The 26,706-nt window shown below is 39.4% G+C and overlaps 4 protein-coding genes across 12 annotated transcripts in view; 1 reads left to right on the forward strand and 3 right to left on the reverse strand.

Moving 5' to 3' along the window:
* Positions 1–3,633, reverse strand: part of ggnbp2 (gametogenetin binding protein 2) — a 10,832-nt gene extending 7,199 nt beyond the window's left edge. The window contains exons 1-4 of one of the 3 annotated variants that reach the window (XM_046038969.1): positions 3,504–3,633; positions 2,568–2,693; positions 1,711–1,791; positions 1,350–1,603 (exon numbers count right to left, since the gene is read on the reverse strand). In XM_046038969.1, the coding sequence (XP_045894925.1) occupies positions 1,350–1,603; positions 1,711–1,791; positions 2,568–2,660 (428 nt within the window). In that variant the 5' untranslated portion in view covers positions 2,661–2,693; positions 3,504–3,633. Of the gene's footprint in view, positions 1–1,349; positions 1,604–1,710; positions 1,792–2,567; positions 2,694–3,225; positions 3,417–3,503 lie in introns of those variants that run through there. The other 2 variants (XM_046038970.1, XM_046038968.1) reach the window with 2 other exon arrangements.
* Positions 3,634–3,895: 262 nt separating this feature from the next.
* On the reverse strand, positions 3,896–8,039 carry pigw (phosphatidylinositol glycan anchor biosynthesis, class W). Of its 5 annotated transcripts, XM_046038979.1 has the most exons (3): positions 7,901–7,917; positions 6,492–6,575; positions 3,896–5,992 (listed from the first exon to the last, which is right to left on the reverse strand). In XM_046038979.1, exon 3 carries the CDS (start codon positions 5,987–5,989, stop codon positions 4,511–4,513), a length of 1,479 nt encoding a protein of 492 aa, XP_045894935.1. In that variant the 5' UTR covers positions 5,990–5,992; positions 6,492–6,575; positions 7,901–7,917; the 3' UTR covers positions 3,896–4,510. The 5 variants fall into 5 exon arrangements, with proteins under 5 accessions (XP_045894935.1, XP_045894934.1, XP_045894936.1 ...); XM_046038978.1 differs by lacking the exon at positions 6,492–6,575 and having other exon boundaries at positions 7,901–8,039; XM_046038980.1 differs by lacking the exons at positions 6,492–6,575; positions 7,901–7,917 and adding an exon at positions 6,406–6,481.
* A 380-nt stretch (positions 8,040–8,419) lies between these two features.
* Positions 8,420–21,751, forward strand: LOC123962697 (unconventional myosin-XIX). Of its 3 annotated transcripts, none has more exons than XM_046038923.1 (24): positions 8,420–8,650; positions 10,144–10,291; positions 11,175–11,323; positions 11,551–11,664; positions 12,601–12,733; positions 12,824–12,893; positions 13,027–13,129; positions 13,218–13,338; positions 13,446–13,522; positions 14,021–14,111; positions 14,298–14,463; positions 14,625–14,698; positions 14,810–14,931; positions 15,074–15,187; positions 16,502–16,678; positions 16,766–16,903; positions 16,987–17,094; positions 17,227–17,297; positions 17,380–17,459; positions 18,425–18,579; positions 18,800–18,929; positions 19,280–19,365; positions 19,905–20,228; positions 20,319–21,751. In XM_046038923.1, exons 1-24 carry the CDS (start codon positions 8,591–8,593, stop codon positions 20,430–20,432), a joined length of 2,925 nt encoding a protein of 974 aa, XP_045894879.1. In that variant the 5' UTR covers positions 8,420–8,590; the 3' UTR covers positions 20,433–21,751. The 3 variants fall into 3 exon arrangements, with proteins under 3 accessions (XP_045894879.1, XP_045894881.1, XP_045894880.1); XM_046038925.1 differs by having other exon boundaries at positions 18,860–18,929; XM_046038924.1 differs by having other exon boundaries at positions 13,242–13,338.
* znhit3 (zinc finger, HIT-type containing 3) lies at positions 21,315–24,226 on the reverse strand. The gene is made up of 5 exons (XM_046038926.1): positions 24,049–24,226; positions 23,427–23,458; positions 23,235–23,300; positions 22,726–22,803; positions 21,315–22,276 (listed from the first exon to the last, which is right to left on the reverse strand). The coding sequence occupies exons 1-5, from the start codon at positions 24,114–24,116 to the stop codon at positions 22,083–22,085; spliced, it is 438 nt and encodes a 145-aa protein (XP_045894882.1). The 5' UTR covers positions 24,117–24,226; the 3' UTR covers positions 21,315–22,082.
* Between the last annotated feature and the right edge of the window lie 2,480 nt (positions 24,227–26,706).

Consider the following 26,706-nt stretch of genomic DNA (forward strand, 5'->3'; position numbering starts at 1 on the left):
TGCAAAGGCCTTTAAATGGTCTCTCAGTCTAGTTCTGTAGGCTACACAATCATGGGGAAGACTGCTGACTTGACAGCTGTCCAAAAGACGACCATTGACACCTTGCACAAGGAGGGCAAGACACAAAAGGTCATTGCTAAAGAGGCTGGCTGTTCACAGAGCTCTGTGTCCAAGCACATTAATAGAGAGGCGAAGGGAAGGAAAAGATGTGGTAGAAAAAAGTGTACAAGCAATAGGGATAACCGCACCCTGGAGAGGATTGTGAAACAAAAGCCATTCAAAAATGTGGGGGAGATTCACAAAGAGTGGACTGCAGTTGGAGTCAGTGCTTCAAGAACCACCACGCACAGACGTATGCAGGACATGGGTTTCAGCTGTCGCATTCCTTGTGTCAAGCCACTCTTGAACAAGACACAGCGTCAGAAGCATCTCGCCTGGGCTAAAGACAAAAAGGACTGGACTGCTGCTGAATGGTCCAAAGTTATGTTCACTTCATGCTTCCTGCTGCTGACCAACTTTATGGAGATGCAGAATTCATTTTCCAACAGGACTTGGCACCTGCACACAGTGCCAAAGCTACCAGTACCTGGTTTAAGGACCATGGTATCCCTGTTCTTAATTGGCCAGCGAAATCGCCTGACCTTAACCCTATAGAAAATCTATGGGGTATTGTGAAGAGAAAGATGCGATACGCCAGAGCCAACAATGCAGAAGAGCTGAAGGCCACTATCAGAGCAACCTGGGCTCTCATAACACCTGAGCAGTGCCACAGACTGATCGACTCCATGCCACGCCGCATTGCTGCAGTAATTCAGGCAAAACGAGCCCCAACTAAGTACTGAGTGTTGTACACGCTCACACTTTTTATGTTCATACTTTTCAGTTGGTCAACATTTCTAAAAATCCTGTTTTTGTATTGGTCTTAAGTAATATTCTAATTTTCGGAGATACTGAATTTGGGATTTTCATTAGTTGTCAGTTTTAATCACCACAATTAAATGAAATAAACATTTGAAATATATCACAGTATATATGTCTGTGTGTAAGGAATGAATCTAATATCCAAGTTTCACTTTTTGAATGGAATTACTGAAATAAATCAACTTTTTGATGATATTCTAATTATATGACCAGCACCCGTCCAAGAGAGCAGTATTTCAGCTCGGTATTGTATTATCCTAATGTTGTATTCCAAAAAACCCAGAAAACTGTCTTGGTCATGTCACATACTGGAGTTTTGGTTCGCTCTGTTTTTAACTAACAAAACCACTTGTTGGCTTTTCTCTTTTGACATATGGTGTGATCTATTTGGCAGTGAAAATGAAAAACCACATTATTTTGTATCTTACCCATGGACATAGAAGAGGGTGTAGAGCTTCTTTACGTCTGCTGAACAGGTCTTGGTGACAGAGAGCATGCCTGTGGGTTTCAGTGTCAGGGGCTCCAGGGCCGGGTTCCCTGATTCCACTAAATGTGAGAAGAGACGCTCCACGCTTCGTCTGCAGCCCACACATGGCACCAGCTGAGATAATGCACTGTACACCTCTCTGGATGTCACCATCAGGGCGATATTTAAGTCCTGCTGCTTCAATTTGGAGTGATACTAAAGGCCAAGGAATCATACAGGTGTTACCACTTTGTTGACAAGTCCCATGAAGACAAACTACACACTTTTAATAGGAAACACAATGTACAATTAAAACTACTCACCTCAGAAAATTGTTTCCAGTGAGGGGTGTTTATTTCTTGGCTGTCAACATCCATGACACTATCAGAAAATTCCATCACCATCTGACAAGAGGTAATAACAGTTAAGTTAACATAAATTATAGAAAGACTCACTTCAGCCCTGCTGATAATTGTGGTTGGGCCCAACCATCTCTCGTAAAATGTCCTGTGTTACATGTCTTCTTGGTTGTTTAACTGTATATTGATACTGCAGCAGCACTCAGTGTCTTTGTTTAGCTTTGTAAGCTTTGAGCTTATTAACACAGCAGTTAGGTATGTGGGTAAGTGGGACAATAACCTTTGAGGTGTACAACTAATCTATCATGAGCTGTGGCTTAGGTGTTAGAGCGGGTCGTCTAGAAATCAGAGGGTCGCTGATTTGATTCCTGGCCCCCTGGTTCAGTGTCCTTGGGCAAAATTCTGAACCCTCCCGATGGCCGTGCTGATCGGTGTGTGAATGTTTGTATGGGTGAGCTTACTATCATTGTGAGCACTGAATAAATCCAAGTCCATTTACCATAACAAAAAACATGATCACTTTCCATTATCCATGCTGTATCTGCATCATCACAACAAGTTAAGAAAGTCAAACTGGTTGAATACTTTGTGCTGATATCGCATAAAGGGAATCATCTCTCATCCCTACACAGCCACAGAAATGTACTTCTTTGTCTCACCTTAAGCTTTAGTCAAACCACTATAATGTTTGTCCTTTAAACAGGTTGGGACATTCTGATAATGATCATAAATCAGTTAGAGAATTTATGTGGAGGGCTAACATGACTGAATTAGCCGCTTAACACATGTGATCATATAGAATAATGGGAAAGCTTATTTACCGTGAGAGTATCATCGATATACAGGGGAATCTGTCTGGTGAGAAATGGGTAGTCTTCTTCCCCTTCCCTGCAAACTGCGACCAGACGTGCCATGACTTCCTCCAGTTTGGTCCTGGTGCAGCTCGCCTGCAGGTGACACAAGACACAGACTGACCACATTGGACATCAGCACAGGCTACGCCAAGCTAGTGCTAATCTACTGCAGGTCATTGCGGGCTAACTACTATATTGTCACTACAATACAAGCAAAATACCAGAAACTAAACCACGGTACAAAATGCCAACCATTAGCTGACGTTGACAACACCTGATTCAATATCACTAAAAGTGTTGAGAATACAAACTGATTCGACTTGACCCAGATTTAACGAGCTAAGTTAGCAAAACAACCTGGGAAACGAGAGCACGGAGGGAGAAAGGCTTTGATGTTTTAGTTTGTAAAAATGTTTTACAGCTGTTTTAGGTGATATTATTTGAGTATGAAGGACAAATTTATTAACATTAACGTCTATCTGCTGGACAGGTTAAAGCAGTAACCGGCGGCTAACCAGTTAACGTTAGCCTGCTAGCTAATTTAATTTGCAAGTAACGTTACGATTGTAGTGTCTTCTATGCGCAAAACTGTAAAGCGATTAATATACACGGAAGTTTAACATACCTTACCAAATAATACACATGTAGCAGTGTAGATATAGATTGTCTACGCCCTGTCAATGCCAGCAAACTTGGCTAACTTTAGTTAGCATCGCTGTCCTACAAAGCTAACGTTAGCGAGCTTGGATACGGCTAATATAAAGTTAAGTCTGCTGGCAGGCTACTTAGCGACTGTCACTTTCATCAGCGTCTCTTGCTAACGTTTAAAAGATTGATCATAATCTGTCGCCGAGACTAGATAAACGGTCGTTTGTCTGAAACCAACTATAGTTTTTTACTCACCCGCCTTTGTTAAGTTCCCCTTAAAAAATAAACAAGTGCGACGGTGAGTGAAGCTGCTACGGTGGCGGAATCTTCATCACTCAAGTGACCTTTGGCCCCAGCACGTAGTAGCTGACGTTGTAATGCGTGCGGCCTCTAGGGGGCGCATTATGGATATTATCTTATTCATTCAGTAAAGCTGTTGTAAATCCAGTTTGTTTGAAATAAATGAGCTCAAAAGGACTTTTACTTCTTAATTTTTATTTGCTCGTCCCTTTGTATTCATCAGTTTCATATACACAAGTGATCAAGGTAGATTTAATTGTCATATTACAACTGGGCTGTGAAATGAAATGCAGTTTTCAACTCCCTTCTGCTACACAGCAGACAATGTACAGAAAACAACAATCATAAAATGGTTAAATAGACTTTATTGTATAAAGCAGAGCAGAGGATGAATTTGAATGTAAGAGTCTGATAGCTTGGGGTAAAATGCTACTCTGCAGTCCAGTGGTGCGACAACAGATACTTGTATATCTCTTTCCAGATGGCAGCAGGGTGAACAGGCTGGGCTGTTTAATATCCTTTAATATCCTTTAAGCTCAGCACCAATGCTGGGGAGATGGGTACCAATAAATGATGTTGGTTGTTAGGTGCACAGATTGTAATCATAATAAATATGACTGTTGCTTTTAAATCTGAATAATTACATTAAGTATATATGTTGCAATCACTGAGATGTGAGCAGGATGTAAATTTAAAAATTGTATTTAAATGAAATAAGTAGGGAAGTAACAAACAATAAAAGACAGCAGATGTTTACAACACTTAACACCATGTCTGAACACCATTTTATCAAGACCCGTATTTCTTTGCAGAAATAAACACATTATATACAATGGTATCTTTAGCATTACAGATCATCTTGTGACATTACATCTTCCCAGTTAATTGTCCTGAATTTCAATGTCCGTCACTCCGGCCCCACAAAATACACAAATGAACGCTGTACTTTTACAAATGTAATTTCACCAGAATTTTACTGAAATTCCACAAAGATGTAAAACATATATTACAACGCAATTAATGAACATGTACAACAGCAAAACACACACTGATAATAAACTGCTACAAGTAAGTGTGTCCACTATGGAGTTGGTCAATCCTGTCAGGACATTTGCAAGCAAGAAAAATAACAACTGATTCCTGCTGACAGCTTGAACAAGGCATAGTCTTTCTATTTCACCCGTCTTTCCTGAGTCTGATTTATACAAATGCCATGATGTGGGTACCAAGTGACAGGCGGATGTTCTTTTAGAAAACAGTAATACCATATCAGCTATACCAAGGCAGGACATAAAAAACAAAGACTGAGCAACACTCCAGAGGCAGAAGGGTAAATTAGCCATGCGGCGAGACACTGGCTCCACGAGTGTCTGACAGGTATACAAAGCAGCATACAGGACAAAACTTCCCAAAAAGAGGTTAAAAAGTGCTTTGAGCCACTGTCTAACCTGGGATCTTGGTTGCATCACATAGAGTCCAACCTGAACTCCTGCCATGTAGATGGCTACATAACCCACTACAGAGAATATGCCCTCCTTGTTAGCATGCAGAAAATCTTTTTCTCTGTCACTGTTGTGGATAATGAAAGACTTCAGCCCTGATGTCTCCAGAGTGAGCTGATAAAATCCGCTGATCAGAAGGGCAAAGACCCACGACTGACTCGCTGGTACAACAGCCAGAAGCACAGAAGCCACAACTCTGACGATGGCTAGTGTGAAGAAGAAATTCCAGTGGACGCCATATTCTGTCACATGCTCCTGGTAGTCAGTCATTTTGACACTCACTAGTCTCATCATACCAAGAACAACCAGGGGCCAGACAGCCAGGAGCTGCTTTGTGATATGATTAATCTTGGATCCTGATATGTTCTTCCTCCGTGCCTCTGGGCAGACAAGGGCATTTGCAAAGACATACGCTCCAACTCCAAAGTCCATAACACCTGTCCCATAGGTTTCTGTTTTTGCATATCGCCTTGGGAAGACAGTGAAATCTACTGCGAGAATGCTGATTGCTGTTTTCACATTTACAAACACTCGAAACATAGTCACAAAGGGAACCTGGTCGACCTGAACGTGACTTTGAAGGAAGGTGCTGACAGTGTTCTGTGGGTGCCGAGCCGGAGGATGCCTGTTGACACGGTAGATATAGCAAAACACGGAGGCCGAAACAAAGGCTAGGCCCAGGATGACCTGGTGAAGAACGCTGCTCAGAACGGTGCATGACAGAACGAGGGGAAGAATAAGCACGGTGAAGTCTAGAAGCAGGTGAGAAATCAGTGGCAGTGGCAGCGGAAGAGTCCCTTTGGCCAGATGGAAGAGGATCAGAACCAGGCCTCTGCTGATGATATTTAGTGGGGCGAGAAATGAGCCCAGTGCCACCTCCTGCAGACTGGTCCCATTGAGATTACGGACAAATGCTTCCTTCAGCTCCCTCTGAGACATGTCCTGCAAACATTAAAATTCATGTTTTACTACATGAGAAAAACATGACATGTACTAAGAAACAAATAAATATGAATGTGCTCAACAGACAATGGAAAATAGAGCATTTAGGACACTTTGGTAGCACCCACAGAGAATTTACAGGGATATGGGCACATCTATAAACTGCTGTTCAGGATGAATTTTCACCTTCCCTTTGAACTTTTCCACAAAGTTTCTCTTTAACATTAGCACTCACCATAAATGGAGACTTTTAAATGCTCTATACTAGCACTATTCTGGTCATAGCTATACTATGACCAGAATAGTTGTGTGTCTACTATCAACACTCACCACTTGTACGTGTCCTACGCCAAACACTGTGGTGTTTGGCGTAGGACATGCAGATTGACAAAAATACCTTTTTTACAGCATACCTACTGTTACTAGAAGCCGGGCTACGTTCATTTCCGCATTGGGTCACATGACGCATTCACTAAAACTCGGATTTTTGGCAACTTACCGGGACTGGAGTTTCTAGCACAGATGTTTTCAAAGTGGGAGGCGGGCCTCCCCAGGTTGGCTCCAAACAATTTCATGAGAGGCTCAGTGAAACAAATATTACATTAGTGATTAAATTCATTTAAAAAAAGGAATTGCCTAAATGTGTGTGATTTTCTTAAAGAGATAAAGAGATACATTAGTTTCAGGGAAATTTTACAGTTTTTCCCACATTCCCAGAGATTAATAAATGCCATAGCATCTTTATTATGCATTTGGTGTAGTCTTTGCTGTCAAACAGCAATATTAGGCTATCTTAGCCTAATTCTGTCTCTCTATATGATCATATTTATGATCCCTTAGGCATCCAGGACTGAACTAAGGGAGGGATGCCTTTTTCCAAACTTTCGCTGAGGTGCCCAAAGTCTCTGACTTCGAAAACACATGCTCTAGCATATTAAAAACATGTTCTAAAAAGGGTATTAGTAGCCTACTAGTCTTACTGTAAATTTATATTTAATATGACATTCAAGGACCTCTGGTTTAGTATCTACTGCAGCCAACTGATAGATAGATAGATAGATAGATAGATAGATAGATAGAGCACAAGAACAAGACAAGAAGATATTTGACAATATTTTGAAGATACAAGAAATGCTCAAATATATGAGCAGGGGGTATTGTAGTCCTCCTCCAGACAAAATGGAGTACTAGACACTTAATTTTCTGTATTCTGGAGACATATTCTGCTCCAATTTATGATGGAAATGTCTTCATTTATATAGAGGGAAACAAAACAAAAAATTCAGGTGGCAGGTGACAATTTATAAATATAAAAATATAACAGAACATTATGTGGTAATCAGCTGCAATTTTTGGAAAATGCACATTTGTTTCTTCTATATTTAAATTACATTGCATGTTTTCTTACTTTGTAAATAAACCTTTCTCAAAGGATTTTAATTTGTTATCTAACATTTTTACAAATCCTTTTTAAAAAATGATGGGGACGAAATCAGCCATTTCAAAAGGCTGTCCCCAGCCCGGTGTAAATGACATCGATAGATAGATAGAGTCTCGATTTTTGGATACACAAAAAGAAAAATATATATAAATTGTTAAATATAAAGTCGTAATTTAGTGGCAATTAAAAATTTAAGGTATTAAGTGTTTCCTTATTGCATCAAGCATTTGCCTGCTCATGTTGGCCTACTGGTTTTCAGCTAAAGCATGCTTCGTTTAGTTTCGTTCCTTAGCCCATCTGTACAAAACAACACTGTAAACTGCTCGTCAGGATAAATTTTCACCTTCCCTTTGAACTTTCCTACAAAGTATCTCTTTAACGTTAGCACTCGCCATAAATGGAATCTTTTAAATGCTCTAATATATACAACAACCAGGGTAGTTGTATGTCTAGTTATTAATACTCACCACGGTCTGTTCGGCGTAGGTCATGCAGATTCACAGAAATACCTGTTTTCCAGCATACCTATTTACAATTACTTGAAGCAGCACCGGGCCCTAACGTTACCTCCTGCGCTCATTTCCGCATTCGGTCACATGACGCATTCATTGCAACTCGGAGTTTTGTCAACTTCCAACCTGAGACCTGGACTGAAGTTTCTAGCATGTTAAAAACACATTCTAAAAAGTTTTAGTACTAACATTACTAAAAGTATATCATTAATATGACGGTCAAAGAGCTCTGGTTTAGTATCGACTTGCAACAGATAGACAGATAGATAGATAGATAGATAGATAGATAGATAGACAGATAGATAGATAGATAGAATTGTTAAATATAAAGTCCTAATTTAGTGGCATTAAAAACGGTCTTAAAATAAGAATAATACCATAAATCTTACCCATATAAATCCCAGTGGTGGACAGCTGGACCCATGAAGGGAAGGGGCGGGAATAAGTGTGTGGAGTTTGGGAGGCAGTCGGACAGTTAACAGGCACGGGAAGTTGTCCTTGAGGAATTTCTGACAGTAATGGAAAATACTGAAGTACAGGAGGACCGCTGAGTAGAATAACTAGTCTTAATCCGATTTTAGGCGTAGTTCTGATCAAAGTTTTCCGGCTGATTTTTCGACAGACACGAAGGTAACGGTAAAATCAATGAGTTCTGCGGACAGCCGACGTAATATTGGAGCAGGACGCAGTTATGGAGGGAGAACGGTGAGTTAAGACACAGGAAAGACCCCGTCCACAAGTTATCAGCTGGTGGTTTAGATGTTATCCGGTTTTGTTTTTTTTGGTTTATAAAATAGGTGATGATATATTTAACATTTAACCTGGAGTACCTTTCTATCAAGCTGTGCAAACGCATACCTGTGACTCAACAACGTTACCAACCCAGCGTTTAAGTTGCTTGAGAAAATGTAACGTTGAATTACACACACATCGAGGAACGTGGCTGAATGCTGTCAAATGTAGTTGTGCTTAAAGCAGCAGTTATAGTAATAGTCATGGCTTAAACACGATGCTGTAAAATTTTGTGTCTTATGCCAGTATATTACTAACATTCACTAAATTGTCAGATTTTTGGCTGGACTTTGGTATGTGAACAACAGAAAAGGACGAGGGCTACTCAAACAGGTGTCAGAAAAATCACTTTCTTATATTTTGTTCATTATCTGACGTTACACATGAGATTAGTGCTTATTATAATATAACATACTGCTGTAACATGGAACTTGTAAATCTATGTGTTAGCTATGTCAATTGAATGTAACGTTAACGTTACTGTGTAATCTGAGCTCAGGATATCAGTTGTGTAACATTAGGTATTCAATTCATGACATTAAGACTAATTACATGGTTTAAAATGGCCTTACAGAATGATGGGATGTAGGTTACCTGCTGTTGGATTAATTCTGTCTGCACACATTTAGTACCTCAGACTGTTGACACTTGTCAGACAGCCTGCAGGTCCAGGCCATGTGATCTTGGCAGGATAAAGCAGACTTCCATTTGTCAGTCTGAATTATACACAGTTAGACAAAATGACCAAAGCGGCTCTGCACAATTTACATTTAGCAATTGGCCATGTAAGACTATGGGATGTTTTGGGCATCCTAAATGAACCACGGTGTCAATGAAAGTATCATGGTACGGTATACAATGTTGTTTGACTCTCTCAAAGCCAAGAATGAACATGTGAACATTTAATTGCATAGAAATGGAGCATTTTTAGGTACTTCACAGCTTTGGAAAGTTTGACAGATTGTATGGACCCACAGAAAGTTTGACATTTTGATGTACAAAATAAGATCTATTTTGCTGTACTCTTATGAGTGAGGTGTGGAGATAGGAAATGTGCCCTTATACTACATTTCAGTCATCCAAACCTGCTGAAAATGGACATGATCAGACATGACTACATGATAATATCAGCTGTATGGGCGCAGCTGTCTGGTTTCTGACTCATCCTTGGAATTACAAATACAATATGCATAGAAAAATAATCCTCCTCTCCCTGGCTTTTCTGTTATTATCATGCACTTTTCTGTTCCATAATGTTAAAGAAGTACATTTCCTTCTTCTTCTTTTTTCCCCATTGTTTCCAGCCATAAACATTTTTTTTTACTTGGCATGACTAACAAGGTGTCAGTTCATATTTTAAACACAATGTCCTTTCTGTGTGGGTTCACCTCACCCCATTCACATAGGCGAAAGGATTCGTCCAGAAAGTCCATTCTCCTCTCCCGTCCTTAAATGATTCATTGGAGGGAGAAATTCGGGCCTTCCTCACTGATGAAGACCTACTCCACACTTATGACGACCTCACGAAAGTCAACCCAGTGACCCCGACAACAGGTAACAGATAGGGCTACGATGTGACTGGGGCTAGAGTCTAATCACTTGATGGGGCTTGGTGCTGGTAGTTAGTGCCTGCTGTGTTAGGCCTATTTTTTTATGAATCTTGGTTAGTTTCCCATCTAATTTATCTGATCATGGCATAAATATTGAAATCTCTACTGCAGCATGTCAGTAAGTGCTGAGTATTTGATTTGTTGTGTAAACCTTGTCTTCATTTACAAATACACATCCAGCGAGACACAGAGTTTTCTAGCTCGTGTCACCTTGGATTGCTGCATTTGCTTTGTATTATTTAACCACCTCCAGATAAAACTTGCAGGGGGAAAAATGTAATGTATGAATGAAGGGAATGATTTGCTTTGCTGGCAGATACACGCCTCCCAAGAAAATGATAATTCTTGAATTCCTTATACATTTGTAATACGATGTGTCTATGTCTATGCACAATCTTTTTTATCATCGTCATTTTTATTCTCCGTTGTTTGTCTTAAAATGCAGTGTCATTGGCATTATGCAAGAAAAGATCAGCACGTGTCATTGATACTGTGAACCCTTCAGTTTATATTTCAAGTGCTGTTAGTTTGTAAGAGCTGTAACAGTACAGCTTATTAACAGCAGAGGTCAGGATAACCGCAAGGAATTGCTGTAAGATATTTTCTTGTAAAGCTCTTGGACTGATTGTGCTGCATTTTTTTTATGGTTCATATTATTTTATATAGGCCTGGTCAGATAATTATATTAAAGATAAACATATATGCCATTTTGATGCTGCTGTCTTCTCTGGTTTGCTGTTGTTGCTGCCTCTGGTGGTTATTGTCTGTTGGCTTACCTGTTTTTTTCCGGTAAGTACCTAATGCCAGTTAATATTTTTCTCTGGCAGTGCTGAAATGTCTGCAGGCCAGGTACAGTGTGAAGGTTTTTTACACCCATGCTGGCTGCACCTTGGTGGCTCTTAATCCCTTCCAGCCAATCCCAGACCTCTACACTCTGGATGTGATGAAGGAGTATCACAGTGCTGTTCAGCCCCAGGTATTTACAAAGTCATAGCTGAATCTCACTGTAATTCAGCTAACTTGTGTATATTTCTTATACACAAGTTAGAATAGTATATACTTCCAAAATAAATCCTTCAGTTCATCGTCTGCCTCCTTTTAGTCAAAAAACGGCTTCAAAGTCAAACTCATTAAACTGAACTGGCGGGACTGCCGGCTCTCCCTGACTACCATCTTAATAAGTCTGTATATTTTTGTCAACAGGACTTCAAACCACATATCTTTATTGTGGCGGAAGAAGCCTACAGGAATGTTCAGGGCCAGCTGGAGCCAGTGAACCAATCCTTGGTGGTCAGTGGTGAGAGTGGTGCAGGAAAGGTAAACCAAACACATAGGTGATCCAAACTATCAGTTGCTTTTTTGCTTACAGTGTCACATATTCAACTGTGCAAGCTGGAGTACTGGCCAATATACAGTAGATGGACTAAGCTTATTATGCATTTGTAAACTGGCTTGTTTGAAGAATTTTAAGTCTTTGTGTGATTTATGCCCTGACTACTATTTTTTTGTACTGCTCAGTTCAAACCAGTTATTTTGCTGCTCTAAATGCACAAAAACTCAGCTGTCCCATAGGAAGTGATGTGTCTTTTTACATTTTCAGCAGCACTATTGGTTTGGTTTGAACAAACAACGTTTCTGGTTACAGCTTTTGAAATGTGAGATTGTTTTGCTGTTCTCTCATAAAACAGGTTTTAAAATAACTAACTGCTTGGGGGTTTTGTGGGCTAGACTAAATAAGCATTTTGAAGAAATCATGCAACATCTGATGGCAATTTGTCATCATTTTCCCCATCTTATAGACTTATTAATAACTAGTTGGTTAATGGGGTGTCGCACTGTTTTATTGACAGTTGATCTCTGGGGAAAACACCACTGCAAAGAGGAGGTCCCAAAATAAAAAAGAATTACGTGGGTGGAGCTGAAATAATTTGTAAATTGATTAGTCATTGGACACATAATTAGTCTTCAACAATTTTGGGTAATTGATTAAACATGTACAAACACTGTCTGTTACCTGCTTCTCAACATTTGAGGATTTGCTGCTTTGAATAATGATCATCTTTTGAGTTTTGGTCAACAATCAATTTGAAGAAGTCACGTTGGGCTGTGATGTACACAAATGTAGTCTAGAGATGACGCAGTAAGGAGAATAATCATCACATTGCAGCCCTTAACGTGGGTGATCTCTGGAAACTGGGTCCCAGGATTAGTAGAAACAATCTTTAGTGGACCACTGATTTTGTTTTTTTATAGACATGGACATCTCGTTGCCTGATGAAATACTACGCTACTGTGGCGGCCTCCTCCTCAGTTGTGAAGAGCCAGGACACCGTGGAGAGGATAGAGCGGAGGGTGCTGGACTCCAACCCCATCATGGAAGCTTTTGGTGAGACGACTAATTGCTGGTGTCTCGTTAGCAGACGTGAAAATAATCACTGTAGAGAGTCATTTAGTCAACACTCTACCCTCCATGTAGGCAATGCCTGTACGCTGCGGAACAACAACAGCAGTCGTTTTGGAAAGTACATCCAGCTTCAGCTAGACAGGTACTTACAGCTGAGCCTGCTGCACTTCCTTCATCATTACAGGAGATAGCATCAGCTCACTTTTCTTTTTTTTTTACAGTAGTGCACGATGTTGGTCAGTTTGATGTCTTTAACATGTTGTTTTTAAATGAAGGTGTCAGCTGTTAGTGGGGGCGTCTGTGCAGACATATTTGCTGGAGAAGACCAGGGTGGCCTGCCAGCCGGCTAATGAGAGAAACTTCCACATCTTTTACCAGGTGAGTTAACAGGGCTGCTCTAAACCTCGTACTCTTATATGGTGTTTTAGTTGAATATGAACACATTCATATGTAATTCTGATGTAAGTGGGGAGAGCATGTTGTTTTTCAGATGCTAAAAGGGGCCACAGATGAGCAGAGGAAGGAGTGGAAGATGCCACCTGGCCAACGTTTTGTGTGGCTGCCAAATACTGAAAAAACAGTTGATGGTTGGTCTTTAATTTTCATGTGTTTTTTTTAGGCTTTTATTTGTCTTTTGTTCTGTACATTTTGTGTGATTCTCACAAATAACTGCTGCTCATTTAATCATTTCCAGAGGATTGTTTTCATGAGACTGTCGAGGCAATGGTTCATCTGGGCATTCATTCAGAAAGGCAGAGACAGCTATTCAGGGTAAGGTATTCATCATCAGTGACACTTTACTTTAACCGCCTCTATTTAGCATTTATAAAGGAACAGTATATAAACATTTAATAAATAGTTTAGAACTCACTACAGTGTAATTGTATGCAGATATAAGGGCAATTTTTATTATTGTACAGTATTGGTCAACAATTATAACTTCTCCTATGATGACATATTTTATATTATTATAGTCTAATAGTGTTTTACTACATTGTCAGTAATCTGGTTATACCCCAGCATCCAGCAGGAGGAGTTATATTTGTTGAGAAATACGTTCATAAAGACTTATATATGCTACATTATATTGTGTTATAAATTATTTATTAAATGTGTATATACTGATTATAAATGCTAAATGGGGGGTTAAAGTAAAGTGTTACCTGATCATTAACTTTCAATGTAGTTTTTTGTGCATTTCAAAAAAAATAAAAAATCTTTCTTCCTCTGTAAGGATAGACTGTGATTTCTTGTTGTAATGCATTACAGATATTAGCAGGGATTCTGCAACTGGGGAATGTGAATTTCTCCTCTCCAACAGATGAATCACAACCTTGTAACCTAGATGAACAGTCTAAAGGTATTGGATATGATTATGTTTATATATTTAATCAACTCTTCTCACTCACTTCCAGTTACTGAGTACTTAAAATCTCCTTAAGGTAGACATTCAAGGGATTTATTCTGAAATGTCTCATGCAATAACACAACTACGTATACAGTTTGTACAGTCGTTTACAGCCTTCCTCTCCTGCCGGTGCTTTAGACTTCTTGCAGAGGGCTGCTGAGCTGCTGTGTGTCCCTGCTGAGGAGCTTCAGATGAGTTTAAGAGTGAGGACGTTGAAGGCGGGGAAGCAGAGCGTGCTCAAGCCCTGTTCCCAGACAGAGTGCAGCATGAGGAGAGACTGCCTGGCCAAGGCCATCTACGCCCAGTAAGAATGTGGATTTCATGATCAAACAACGCTGCGATCACCACCAAATGTGAAACCATCATGCCTTTTTTGTTTGTTTGTACAACAAATTGCAGGGAAGATATGTCTCAATCACTGCTCTCTATCTTTTGAAGTAAGTGTCACTCCCCCCTCCCCAACAGATTATTTGAATGGCTGGTTACATTCATCAACAACAGCATATGTGCAGACAAATCCACGTGGTGCAACTTCATAGGTAAAAGCATTGATTGTCTTTTACCCCCCCCCCCCCCCCCCCCCCCCCCCCCCCCCCGCGCACGGTACTTTTTATAAACTCACACGGTCCTCTCCTCCATGTGATCTCCAGGAGTTCTAGATGTGTACGGGTTTGAGTGTTTCCACATCAATAACCTGGAGCAGCTGTGCATCAACTACGCCAATGAGAAACTGCAGCAGCACTTTGTGGCTCATTATCTCAGAGCTCAGCAGGTAGTCTCTATCGCTTTTCTGTTTCCAGGCCTCAGACATTCAGGAGGCTTCTTCAGCCTTTCAGCAACTTGCTGTACCTTGTGTACTATGAAAAAATGGATTTTGTACTTGTCCTATTTATGTTTATCTCTGCTTCTCCCAGGAGGAATATGTGTCAGAGGGGTTGCAGTGGTCCTTTGTCAAATACCAAGACAACCAGAGCTGTTTGGATCTTATAGAGGGAAGCCCTGTCAGTGTGTTTTCTATTCTTAATGAGGTATGCTGGTCATTTCATTATTATTTTTAATTATATTTTTTATAGACAATATGAAACAATATAAAAATATTATGTACACAACCCACACACCCAGAAACAAACAAGCAAACAAAGCACACTAATATTAGCAAAAGAAAACACACAACAAACAAAAATAAATAAATATTAATAGAAATACAAATGAACATACTCGAACAATTCCAGGATTGTTTTTTAACTTCCATTGCCTATTTAGAGAGTTAGTTATGCCCTCTAGAATAAAATAGTGCCTTACAAACGAACAAAAGCCACAAGGTCAAATTTTCTTTTATCTTTTATCCAACAGTATTTGCTTCTGCTTCGTAAATCACCAAGTAGTATTGTTACTCTTACTTAAGGATATAGAATACAAAGCTAACCATCTCTTTACTGACACCCACTAAACCCCATTTGAAAAGCATTTGTCTTTTTGGAAGGATATTGTATAAAGGTTTTGATTGAAAGTGAGTTCTTGTATTAGACCCATAACTAAAAATTCAGCTATACACCTGTCTCCAAGGAAGGTTATTCAAAACATGTCTTCCCTGTAGAGCTAAAATTCAGGAGGAATTTCATTTAGATCATATTCTTTTTAAAGAAATTGTAATATGGATTTATCTCTTTATGTTGAAGCCACCTGTAATTTTTTTATTGAAGGACGGGACAACAAGTTATTGTCCTCCAGTCCTTTTTACGCATTGTTTCCCTGCTAAAGGGATTGTATTGTCATTTTCTTAGTTAATACATACATTGTAGGGCTGGACAATATGGCCAAAAATGTTATCACAATAAATTGTTTCATAACTTTCGATATCGATAATTATCACAATAAGTATCAAATCGTTATTTCTTTTGAGTTTAAAGGCTGATCTTTCCTCCTGAGTGAAAGTTGAAGAAACCTGATGGTTAATTGTGGTTTTAACTCTTCTTTATAGTCAACACTTGATGCCAAACAGATGATCACTTCACAAATCTGAGGTAGAACATTCAAAACAATTATGATAAAATCTTAGTTTAGAGTAAAATTAAGTAAAAGCTTTTTTCAGTCCTTTTTCCTCAACAAAATAAATATCTTAATAAAAGAATGAAGTCCTAATTCGTGTATGATTCAAGTGAATAAAATCAAACATTTATTCAATATTTATTGAACATTTGTTATATTATTGAAAAAAATTATATTGTGATAATTGTTGTTATTGTTTTATTGTCCAGCCCTAATACATTGATTTATTAAATATATGTGTCTCTAGTTAGTAAGTAAGTAAGTAAGTAACTTTTTACATACCTGTCCCGTAGGAGAGTCGTCTCAATCGAGCTTCAGACGCAAAGACATTCAGGGTTCGTTTGCAGAAGGAGCTCTGTGGTAATGCCAACATCAGCTGGGACAAGTTCAGCAAGGAGCCACACTTCGCTGTGGCCCATTACGCCGGCAAAGTCAACTACAGGATAGAGGGGATGGTTGAGAAAAACAAGGTGTGTAAAAAAAGCTTTTAAATATGTGTTTAGAAAGTTGACCACAGATCCATCCACTCATCCCCGACTGGATACATACTGTTTCAGGACCCAGTGCCACCAGAGTTTACCAACCTGCTTCAGAAGTCTGACAACCTCCTGCTTCACCAGATCTTCACTGACAAGGAAACCAAGAACCCAACTACCAAGGGGCTCAGTAAAGTCACAGTGGTCTCCAAGTTCAAGGTGGGAAAAGGCCTTCATGGCCAGGGTTACATTAGCTTGTAGTTAGGTGTAGTCGTGGTACTGAAGTTAATGTCTGATTGTAGAACTCTCTGGAGAGCCTGATGAGGATCCTCCACACCACAACCCCTCACTACACTCGCTGCATCAAACCGAACCCAGACTGCAAGCCGCTGACCTTCAAAAAGGAGGAGGTAGAGGCTCTTCCCACACATTTAATACTGGTCTCTCTTTCAGCAGTACCACAGGGACACCAATGAGAGGCAGTGCTTTCTATTTTCACAAAAGGGGAGAGGTTTTAATGAATATTTTCCGTCTGCTGCCAGGTTATCGTGCAGTTGGAGGCCTGTGGGATTGTGGAGACTATTCATATTAGTGCTGCTGGCTTTCCAATAAGGTGAGACATTTTTTCTGTTAACTCTTAACGCATTGGTTTGTTTCTCTTGGATTTGGACTGACTCTTAATTTCTATTACACAGAATTCCTTTCCAAAGCTTCATACAACGTTATGGACTGATTGCAAAATATTCAGATTTCAAGTCAGGCAGACATTGTGTTGGTAAGTACAGTTTCTTGCAGGACCCATTTAAGGTAAATTTTTGCTTGTTTACTTTGGACAAAGAGTGATTTTATTTCCTCTCTTTAGGTCTGCTGGTTTATTGTCCTTTTCTTTTATTAGCCCTCTTAGTAAATTAGATCCTCAGTTATCAACTCTCCATGGGACTTTTCCATTTGGTGTATAAAACTGGATTTTCTAACAAACTTTGCAACGTCTTATGAACTTTCCAGGTAAATGCATGTAGCTCTGCCTATCAGAGCTTGCTTTGCATGCTGTTTCTTGTTTCTCTACTCATTCCTAACATTGTGTGCTTGAACTTATATTCATCTTAACCTACTGTTCAGCTGCTTTTAGCTATGCTAGCACAATGTGGCTCTATGGATGGCAATGTGTTTTATGGAAATGTCTCATATACTTATGAATGGGTTGCCATTAAATTCAGAACAGACTTTCATGTTCCCTTCAGGATGAATTGCAGTTACTATGTTGATCCCCTGTAGATTCCTGTAACGCTACAATCAGGTCAAAATTGTACTTTGTCCAGTTCTTTGGTTTATAATCAAATAACTGCAAAACAAATTACATTTCCATCAGCATCTGCTGTACTTTGTGTTTAGAGCTAATTAGCAAATATTAAACATGAGCATGTCAACATTGTCATTGTTCGCGTATTCGCATGCTGACGTTAGCATTTGGCTTAGTACAGCTTCACAGAGCCACTAGCATGGCTGTAGACTCTTAAGTCTTGTTGCATGAACGTTCAAGGAACCTGCTCACTTATCCTGAATGCTGCTATTATCCGGCTTGAAAGAGTCATTGAATTCACAATAATCATATCTGAGTGACATACTGTCACACAAATACTACAATATGTGGTAAATGTGAATCTCTAGACAGTTGGAGTGCTGCGGTGGCCTTACTTGAATTATGTACTACTGCTTCACTTTAAATCCTCTCTGTATTAGATGTGGAGGTTGACAGCATTGATGTTCTTCGGCGAGCAGTGGAGAAGCTCCTCGGTGTCGTGTTACGCAAGGCTTGTGAACCCTCGCACGACCTTGAAAGTGAAAATTCATGGGTGCACTGTGGAAGGACTAAAGTTTTTCTCACCCAGTTGATGGTCAGTCATTGATATACCCATACATCCTCACACATCATTTAAAGTGTATGTATAACTTGGTACAAAAATACCTGGGAAATAATATGCAAATTTCCTACATAATTGTAAGAATTTCTCGGTCATATAGTACTTATTGGGTGTTTCAGTTATTTATAGGCCTGTAAAGCAAATAAGGGCTCTGGTCTTTGGAGTACTGACCTGCCTGGCTGTTGTCTCACAGCTAGATTTGCTGGAGGATCAGAGAAAGAAGATCCTGTCTCAGTGTGCCTTTTCCATTCAGTGCTGCTGGCTGCGATACCAGCGCTGCAGACGCCACGCCCGCCAGCAGTCTGCTACTCTGATCCAAGCAGGTAAACTCTTAATGCCAGGTACTGTTGAGTGGAATCAGTAGAGCCATGTGCCCTCGCTCCCACTGTGAGTGTGCTGGCTTTGACCTGTCTGTCTGGCCAACAGGAACCAGCTGGAAGAGTCTGTACACAGTGTCTCCCGGCTGACTTCGTTTATCTCTTTAGAAGCAGCAGAAGCTGCACATAAGAGCTCATCTGATTAACTGTTAATGACAGACGTTCTTTTGATACTTCGTACATAAACATTATATAACAGTACATAAACTTTTCTCTCCACAACGTGCAGATTAAACTTGCAGAGTAAGCGGCTCGATTAGATGTTGATGGTTGAATGTGTTTCATGCCTCCTGCAGCGGTCCGGTCCTGGCTGGTCAGGAGGCAGGTCCAGAGGTGGAACAGAGCAGCTGCAGTCATCCAGAACACCTGGAGAAAGTGGAAGGTGAGATTTGGAAATGAATCGCCTCGTATCTTGTGTTTTTTTTCTCTTTTCTCTGTCTTAATGGCTCTGGAACTCTATCCTAGCTTATATCAAAGAACAGGACACATACTGTTTTTAATTAGAGCTCATTACCTTGATTTAAAGAAATGATGATTGGCAGTCATTTATGTCGGCACCAAAAATCAGTTGCTCCTTGCTGTCGTCAGTCTATATGGGCTGTCACCTATTGCTGGAGCCAGTCTGTCCTTAAGTACCTGCTTCACATTTATTTATTTTTTTATGACTTTGCTTTTATTGTGCCAGAGGGACTTATAGGGATATTTTATGTACTGTATGTGCTTCTTAAATGTGTGTACTGTATGCTTCTTCTTCGCATGCTTCAATTAGTGCCTAATAATGCAGCAAAATGTAGTCTTATTTAGTGCATCTTTCTTATATTGTCTCTTGGCGAATTTCCAGCAGTGTTTATTAATGTTCCCTGCTAAATAAAGGTGGAGTTATGGATGATATGTAAAAACTGTTTTTTGTTTTTGTGGCAGGCACTATTGAAATCCTTAGCTGAGGTAGAACTGGATGATGCAGAGGACCTTGTGGAGGAGGACGTTCCAGCATTGAACCCTGTTATCAGGGCGCGGGGCTCGGTGCAGCTCTCCACCATCCAGGAGCCGGTCACGGTGCGAGGGTGGCCCATGGGGCTGGCTCTGGCCTCGGCCCCATCCATCACCGTGTCTCTGACAGCCACCGGCTTCCAGAAGATGATGTCTGTGATGGCCTCCCTCAACCTGCCCTCCAGGAGAGGGGGGTATAAGGTGGAGACCAACCAGTACACGCAGGGGCTCGCCTCCATACGGGCACAACCCAAGGTTAGCCGCCCAGCCACACAAGTTCTGTTAGATCTCCTATAAAGTTTTTATGATTGGTCATTTGAGATTCACAGTTTCTTTTCAACCCAGGGATCTGTAAAGCTGCACTGTCAGCGATCTCCACTTCTCTACGCTGACAGGAACCCAGACATGAAGACTGACGTGACGGGGTTCAACGAGATCCTGCTAGAGAAAACTCTGTAAGAGTTCCTTCATTGCAGAACATGCTGATTTCACACACAGATGAAGAACAGTCTCAATAGAGCTGCTTTTGCAGTGAAGCTGCTGCTCTTCCATAATCTGACACAGAGGGAACAACTTGACATTTTAAGCTGTCATTTTGTTAAATGTGTTTTTATTTAAAGTGAACATTTACAGCTGTAATCAACTTTTTTTTAAGAATACCAAAGTCTATCTCACTGTTAGGCAAGGGTGCAAAAATAATAAATTAATCAAATTCAAAATCTCCGTCAGGAGATTGTCCACATTCACTAACCTGCCACATCTGAGTGGAATGGCAGGTTTGTGGAATATGTGCCATGTGTCCCACATATAGAAAACAATGAATATGATGTCATCATTATGTTATTGTCATTGGAGAAGAGACAAACTGAATAATTGTTTCGTCCCTGTCTGGAGAACTGAAGTGACATGGCACAACCTAAGCACCTTTCTTAAAAGCAGTGGACTGTGGGTTTTTGTCTCATTGTTGCCTCTTTGGAACATGTGTCTGTTGATCAAAGTATTGGGCCTTTGATGAGTGCCTTTCTTAATATCTACCCTCAAATCACAAATGTGCTGTTAGGATATGTATTTATTTAAGGCTGACTATTTGTGTGATTTCATTATTTATTTTGGGTGTAAAAACAAAATGGTGATTCAGACGCACATATGACGTGCAAATGTACAACATCCAGCATTTACTTTAGTGTGATTTATGCTCCCACAACCCTGTACGCAGGCTAAGCGGTTGACAATGGATGGATGGATGGTGATTTATGCTGGGGAAAAAGTAATAAAGCACATATTGCACATTAAAACCACACACCTGCTACCGTACAGCAACAAATAACAAGCAGACAACACTTATGTGAAACAGGGAAAGGATGAATCCAGGTTTATTCAAATTGCTGCTCTTTGTTCGATAAAGGGTATTTTATAATATGCACATTTGCAAAATGTCTGACTAAAAAAACTTTGTGGATTTTAATCTGCTCCAGTCCAAAGCATTAATGCAAGTACTGAACAAATATTTCATTCATAATTTTTATATTACTTAACACTGACGTTCATCCTCCTAGTTTTTGCTCCAACACATTTATAGTTGATATCTTCTTTTGCTCACTAAATAATTCCTTTTCCATCCAGCTATAGATTCATGGAAATGTGTGAGCCATGGCAGTTTAAAATTTTAAATCTGTATACTCTAATTTGTAAGTGGTACCAAGGGATCAATGTAGAACTTGAATTATTGTATGTTAATATAATTGTTTTGTTGAAATAAATGTCAGTGTTAAAGCGTACGTATACATTTTCCTTTTCCCTCAAACTTTGTTTACATGTAATCAGCCATTCCACAAGTGACTTTAGTTAACTACACTGCCTTCAGTGTTGATTCAGGAACTGATATTGTTTGAAATCATTTATAAATTTATTTGAACACAATACATTCTGTAGCATGACAGGGCACCAGGCATGAAGTTAGATCAAAAATTACAGTGACTACAAACACGTGCCACAGTGAATTATTTCAAGATATTTTATGTTTATTTTATAAAAAAAAACAAAAAGAACCAAAAAGGACCCCACCACCCCCTATAAAAATATAGCAAAATACTCCCAACAGGCACACTTTTACAAATCATCAGCTTCATTGGATGATTTTGCCTTTTCTACAATTTTCAAACACTGATCTGAAAATTCAACAAACAGTGGCTCCTGCATGGCAGCCTTCATCGCATCATCTTTGCTGTCTGCACTGTCGATGGAGCGTAATAACTGTCTCAGATGGGGGTTGCAAAGAAGATCTCTTAGCTCTTTTGACTGTCCTGTAGAGGAAATGAGGAAAAACATGAATTACCCACATCTGAATGAAAATTAATGTGGTCATTAGTTAATACTAATATCATATAAAAGAAAGAGATTTAGGATTTTCAACTGCTGCACCAACAGACTGCAGAGCAGCTTTCCCCCCCAAGCTATCAGACTTTTAAACTCAATATTCATCCTCAGCACTGCTCCACTGAATACAGTTTATTATTTTATTTCTGTTTACCATTTTTACAATTGCTTTTATATGTATATGGTCTGCTATGTAGCAGAAGGGAGTTACAAACTCAATTTCACTTAACACCTGTTGTATTGTGACAAATAAATCTACCTTGTAATATAAAATACGTTTTAAACGAAGTAACATTGGACATGGAATACTGCTGCCAACAGTGTTGATTAAAACTGAAGCATTAAGAGCAGACCAAAGGTAGTGTTGGATTAATACCTAACAGCTGGAGCCTCTGCAGAGGCACTTTGTCGATGATGTCATTTTCATGCAGAAGATCCTCAACAGTCCAGGGCTCTATTAAGACAGTAAAGCAAAAAGTGCATTTCACAAAGATCATCAGATAATGGCTGTGTTCATACTACTAAATAAACAGCTTTGACAAATAAAGGAACAAATTTTTGTCTTCAGCTTGTCCTATCTCCTCTCTACCTGTAATATGAACAGCGAAATGCACAATTTGGTCACAACCTGTCAGACATCAAGCATTAGAGATTATCATAAAAGTTTTTTTTTTTTTTTTACCAACCCAGTTTACCCTATAGGTAAACTGAATTCACTGAAATATAAAACCGCATGAGCCAATAAGCACTAAAAGGTGAATTTCTGTATGGTTTCTTTGTCCATATTCCCCACCTATTATAATTCATTTCATTTGTGCACTTTCTGCCTGATATGGACACATTTCACAAAGGAATAGAATCACAGGAATAAGAGACACACCATACCAGGGTTGAAAGCATCCTTAGCTTCAGGATCAATGGGTGCAGGCTGATCAACAGGAAGACACGTGTCTATGGAAAAATTGTGAAAGACAAAATTTCCACTGGGGATAAGTGGATGATCAGCAGCACAATATTTCCTTTGAGTAAAACCACAGTTTGTCTAAACATCACATAACTACATCACTAAAATATTACCTTTATGCCTCTTATAACAGCCAAGTGAACAACTGTAAGAGAAAAAAACAATCCAAATTATAATAATGACCTCTGTGCAATACTGAATCAAGGTAATACACCGTGACATCTGAACATATGAATTAAACAATCAATCAAAATCTATTCATGGTGGATCAGCAGTGCCCTATGGCGTCAAATCGCAAATCGCTTTGACCTACGTGGGTTGCCGTCCCATGTGATGTTGATGTCCAAAATTATTTTCACGTGTGGACATTTACTTATAGACTTAAATTTTATTGTCTGTAAACTGATCATATTTTTCTCTGTTGTGAATTTATAAGTTACAAGCGTTTCATGTTTAAAAATCTAGGAACCAGGGTCATGTTAAACAAACAGACAAGCTGGTTGCTATGTTAACGTTAGCTATTATATTTTGTCTTCTTTTAAGATAGGTCTTACAAACGTATCTACCAGAACCACAGAAAAGGGTCTTACTTTGTTTTCTACTCTCAGATGACTCTTTAAAATTTGACAAGCAACGTAAAGAAACTAACGTTAATTCAGCCGAAGTAAGTAATCGGAAGCTAACGTTAGTTAACTGGAGGTTAGCTAGCTTGCAAAGTTATTTAAAGTTACTTACTATCTTATTTTGCAGGCTGGACATCTATATTTCGGCGTCTGCTCGCTGCACACACTGCATATCTGCATAATGGCGGTCAAAAATAAATAAAAGACGAATAAATCGGTCAATTTGCTAGCAGCTGAAACATGTGAAGGACAGGACGGGAAGTTCTAGTAGTTCCGGTTGCGCAATCCTTCCTTCAAAATAAAAGCTGGTGAAGTCGCCTACGGTCCAGTAGTTCATCAACACTAATAATATACTAACACTGGTTAAGTATTGGCGACCCTATGGTTCAGCTGAGGTATGCTTAACCTTTTCATACATTATTTATGCAACTTTTCAATTATCACTGTTTAGTCTTCATCACCCAGTTAAAGACACTGGTTTAGGAACCTTGTTTGGATAGGAATATGGTGCTTTTCTAAAATTGAGTGAAACCCCAAATAGCTCTTACCGTTGAAAGTGATCATACAATTTAAAATGCACAAATATATAGGTCTAGGTGGCAGGCCATATCCTACGTAAACAGTAGGCCCTCATTCCCCCCCTGAGAAAACACTGGACACAGAGAGGAGGGAAAAATCCATAGAGAGAAGAAAGATTGTTGGGTACATTGATGATGTAAAGAAAAATGGGAGGGATAGATTCCGCAGAAACTGTACAAACACAAAACTGTGATAAGCCAGTTGTATTAAATTGACTAGAAATGGTCAGTTATGAACAATAGAAATAAAACAATCCAAAGTAGTCTAGTTAACATCAGTTTTTATTGGGAGAAAAATACAAAATACAGTATAATATCTTCGGCACCCACAGAAATGACTATATATGTTTATCAAGCACACACCACTGACCTATATAGCTCAAGACACAAGATTCTTGCACAGCTGTAACTTGAGAGTAGCAGGTCTAGTATGGAACGGAGAACCGTTTCGTAACATGATTACAGGACATATTCCCGCTGTCACAGCGCTCCAGATCACTGGGTCAGGGAAGACGGACACTTGGCCATGGTCAACATCAGAAATCCAAGTTGTGTCCGAATCTGTGTGGAAATCAGAATGAAATGGTCATCAAAAATCATATCCTGCAACTAAAGGTTATTTTTATTATCTAATCACCTGCAGATTATTTCCTTAACCCATCATTTGGTCTATACTGTAAGAAAACAATAAACTATGTTCATCATCACGATTTCCCAAAGCCCATGTTGACTTAATCCATTTGTTTGGTTTGTCTGACCAGCAGCCTCAAGGCCAAATATATTCAGTTTACAAGGATACACAACAGGGAAAAACTGGAAATCCTCATATTTGGGAAGCTGCAACCAGTGAATATTTAGCTTTTTTGTTTAAAAATCAATCTAAATGTAAATTGTTGACAATTTCTGTCCATTGACTAATAAATTAATTGTGTCTTTTCCAGCTCTATCTTTGTTTTTACTATGCTGGTCTGAGTTATGGTGAAAAATAATCCAATTTTAAAGCATCAAAATGTCATATTTATTCCAGCAGTGCAAAAAATGGGGGATTGTTTGATTTTATTATGGTACAAACAGAATGGGCGAAAGAAAAACATGTTAAAAGGAAAATGATGATTCATATCAGAGTGACCCAGATTAGAACAAAGCAAACTTGAATTTTCCAGTGTAGATTACAGTGATCCTGCCTGCGATCACAAAAGCAGGCGTTGTTCACCTCTAGTCAACTGCTTGACTAGTCTGCAGGTTCTCCTTGTAAATAGCAGGAGGAAGGTTGTTCTATCACAAAGGCCGATTGTTGAAAAAAAATAAACAAACCCTATTTTCAGACTGCAGAGGCACACTGTTACCTGTAAACATCGAGGAAAACCATCAAGAGGACGCACTCTTGGTTCTCCTGCGTTTCATTTCGCTGTTGTGAAATTTTTCTGCTATCTTCCTCTCGTGTCCCGCGGGGCAATGGCGGTTTGTGTTCAGCTCGATTTCTCTCTTGGTTCTCCCTTTGCCACAAGCATGACACGAGTATTCACGCAGATTGTAATAGTCATATTGATCGTAATGCGCTTCCTCGAAAGAAACAAATCTCTCCATGTCTGTCGCCATTTGGAAACGGAATGCAGCGGTTTTCACCAGACGAGTCCAGCAGCGAGTAAACAGATGATATCACCCTGTGTTTATATACAAGCAGTCACGTGATCGTGGCTGTGCCACTCGGTACCTCTCACTGAGGAAATGTACACTAAAGCCTGCTTTAATAAATATATAGTCATGGTTATTTGAAAATTTTGCTACTTCTAGTTTTTTATGTTATTTATCTGTGTGTATTTTTCCAACGCATATTCGTGACTCATGAATCTGTTCTTTTTATTTTATTTTTCTGTTTCGTGAATACCCTATTTGAACAAGTGAGGTATGCATAGGTGTCGCTTGCACTGGGGACATGTCCCCACCACTTTTTGAAATAGCTGATTTTGTCCCCATCACTTTTTGAAAGTATTTGTTAAATGTTTCTGATAAAATGTTTGCATCAAGAAATGTTAAATAAGAAATGAAAATGCTTTGAGAAAGGTTTATTTGCACAATAAGAAACATGCAATGCAATGTAAATATCTAAGAAACGAATGTGCATTGTCCAAGAAAGTAACTTAAGCTAAAAAAAACAAGTTCCTGATTACTACATTACATTATATTTTTAT

This window comes from Micropterus dolomieu, linkage group LG23, assembly GCF_021292245.1.
Source record: "Micropterus dolomieu isolate WLL.071019.BEF.003 ecotype Adirondacks linkage group LG23, ASM2129224v1, whole genome shotgun sequence".
Classification (NCBI taxonomy): domain Eukaryota; kingdom Metazoa; phylum Chordata; class Actinopteri; order Centrarchiformes; family Centrarchidae; genus Micropterus; species Micropterus dolomieu.

Bases quoted from the DNA above. Each gene is read 5' to 3' on its own strand.
- pigw (XM_046038978.1), bottom strand. From the start codon at position 7,924: ATGACCTACGCCGAACAGACCGTG. The intron at 5,993-7,900 runs GTGAGTATTAAT...TAATGTTTGCAG, and splicing joins CCTACGCCGAACAGACCGTG to GACATGTCTCAGAGGGAGCT.
- LOC123962697 (XM_046038923.1), top strand. From the start codon at position 8,591: ATGAGTTCTGCGGACAGCCGACGTAATATTGGAGCAGGACGCAGTTAT. The intron at 14,464-14,624 runs GTAAGAATGTGG...CCTCCCCAACAG, and splicing joins GCCAAGGCCATCTACGCCCA to ATTATTTGAATGGCTGGTTA. The intron at 17,095-17,226 runs GTAGAGGCTCTT...GTCTGCTGCCAG, and splicing joins TGACCTTCAAAAAGGAGGAG to GTTATCGTGCAGTTGGAGGC.
- znhit3 (XM_046038926.1), bottom strand. From the start codon at position 24,116: ATGCAGATATGCAGTGTGTGCAGCGAGCAGACGCCGAAATATAGATGT. The intron at 23,301-23,426 runs GTAATATTTTAG...ATTTTTCCATAG, and splicing joins CTGTTATAAGAGGCATAAAG to ACACGTGTCTTCCTGTTGAT. The intron at 22,277-22,725 runs GTATTAATCCAA...TTTCCTCTACAG, and splicing joins GCAGAGGCTCCAGCTGTTAG to GACAGTCAAAAGAGCTAAGA.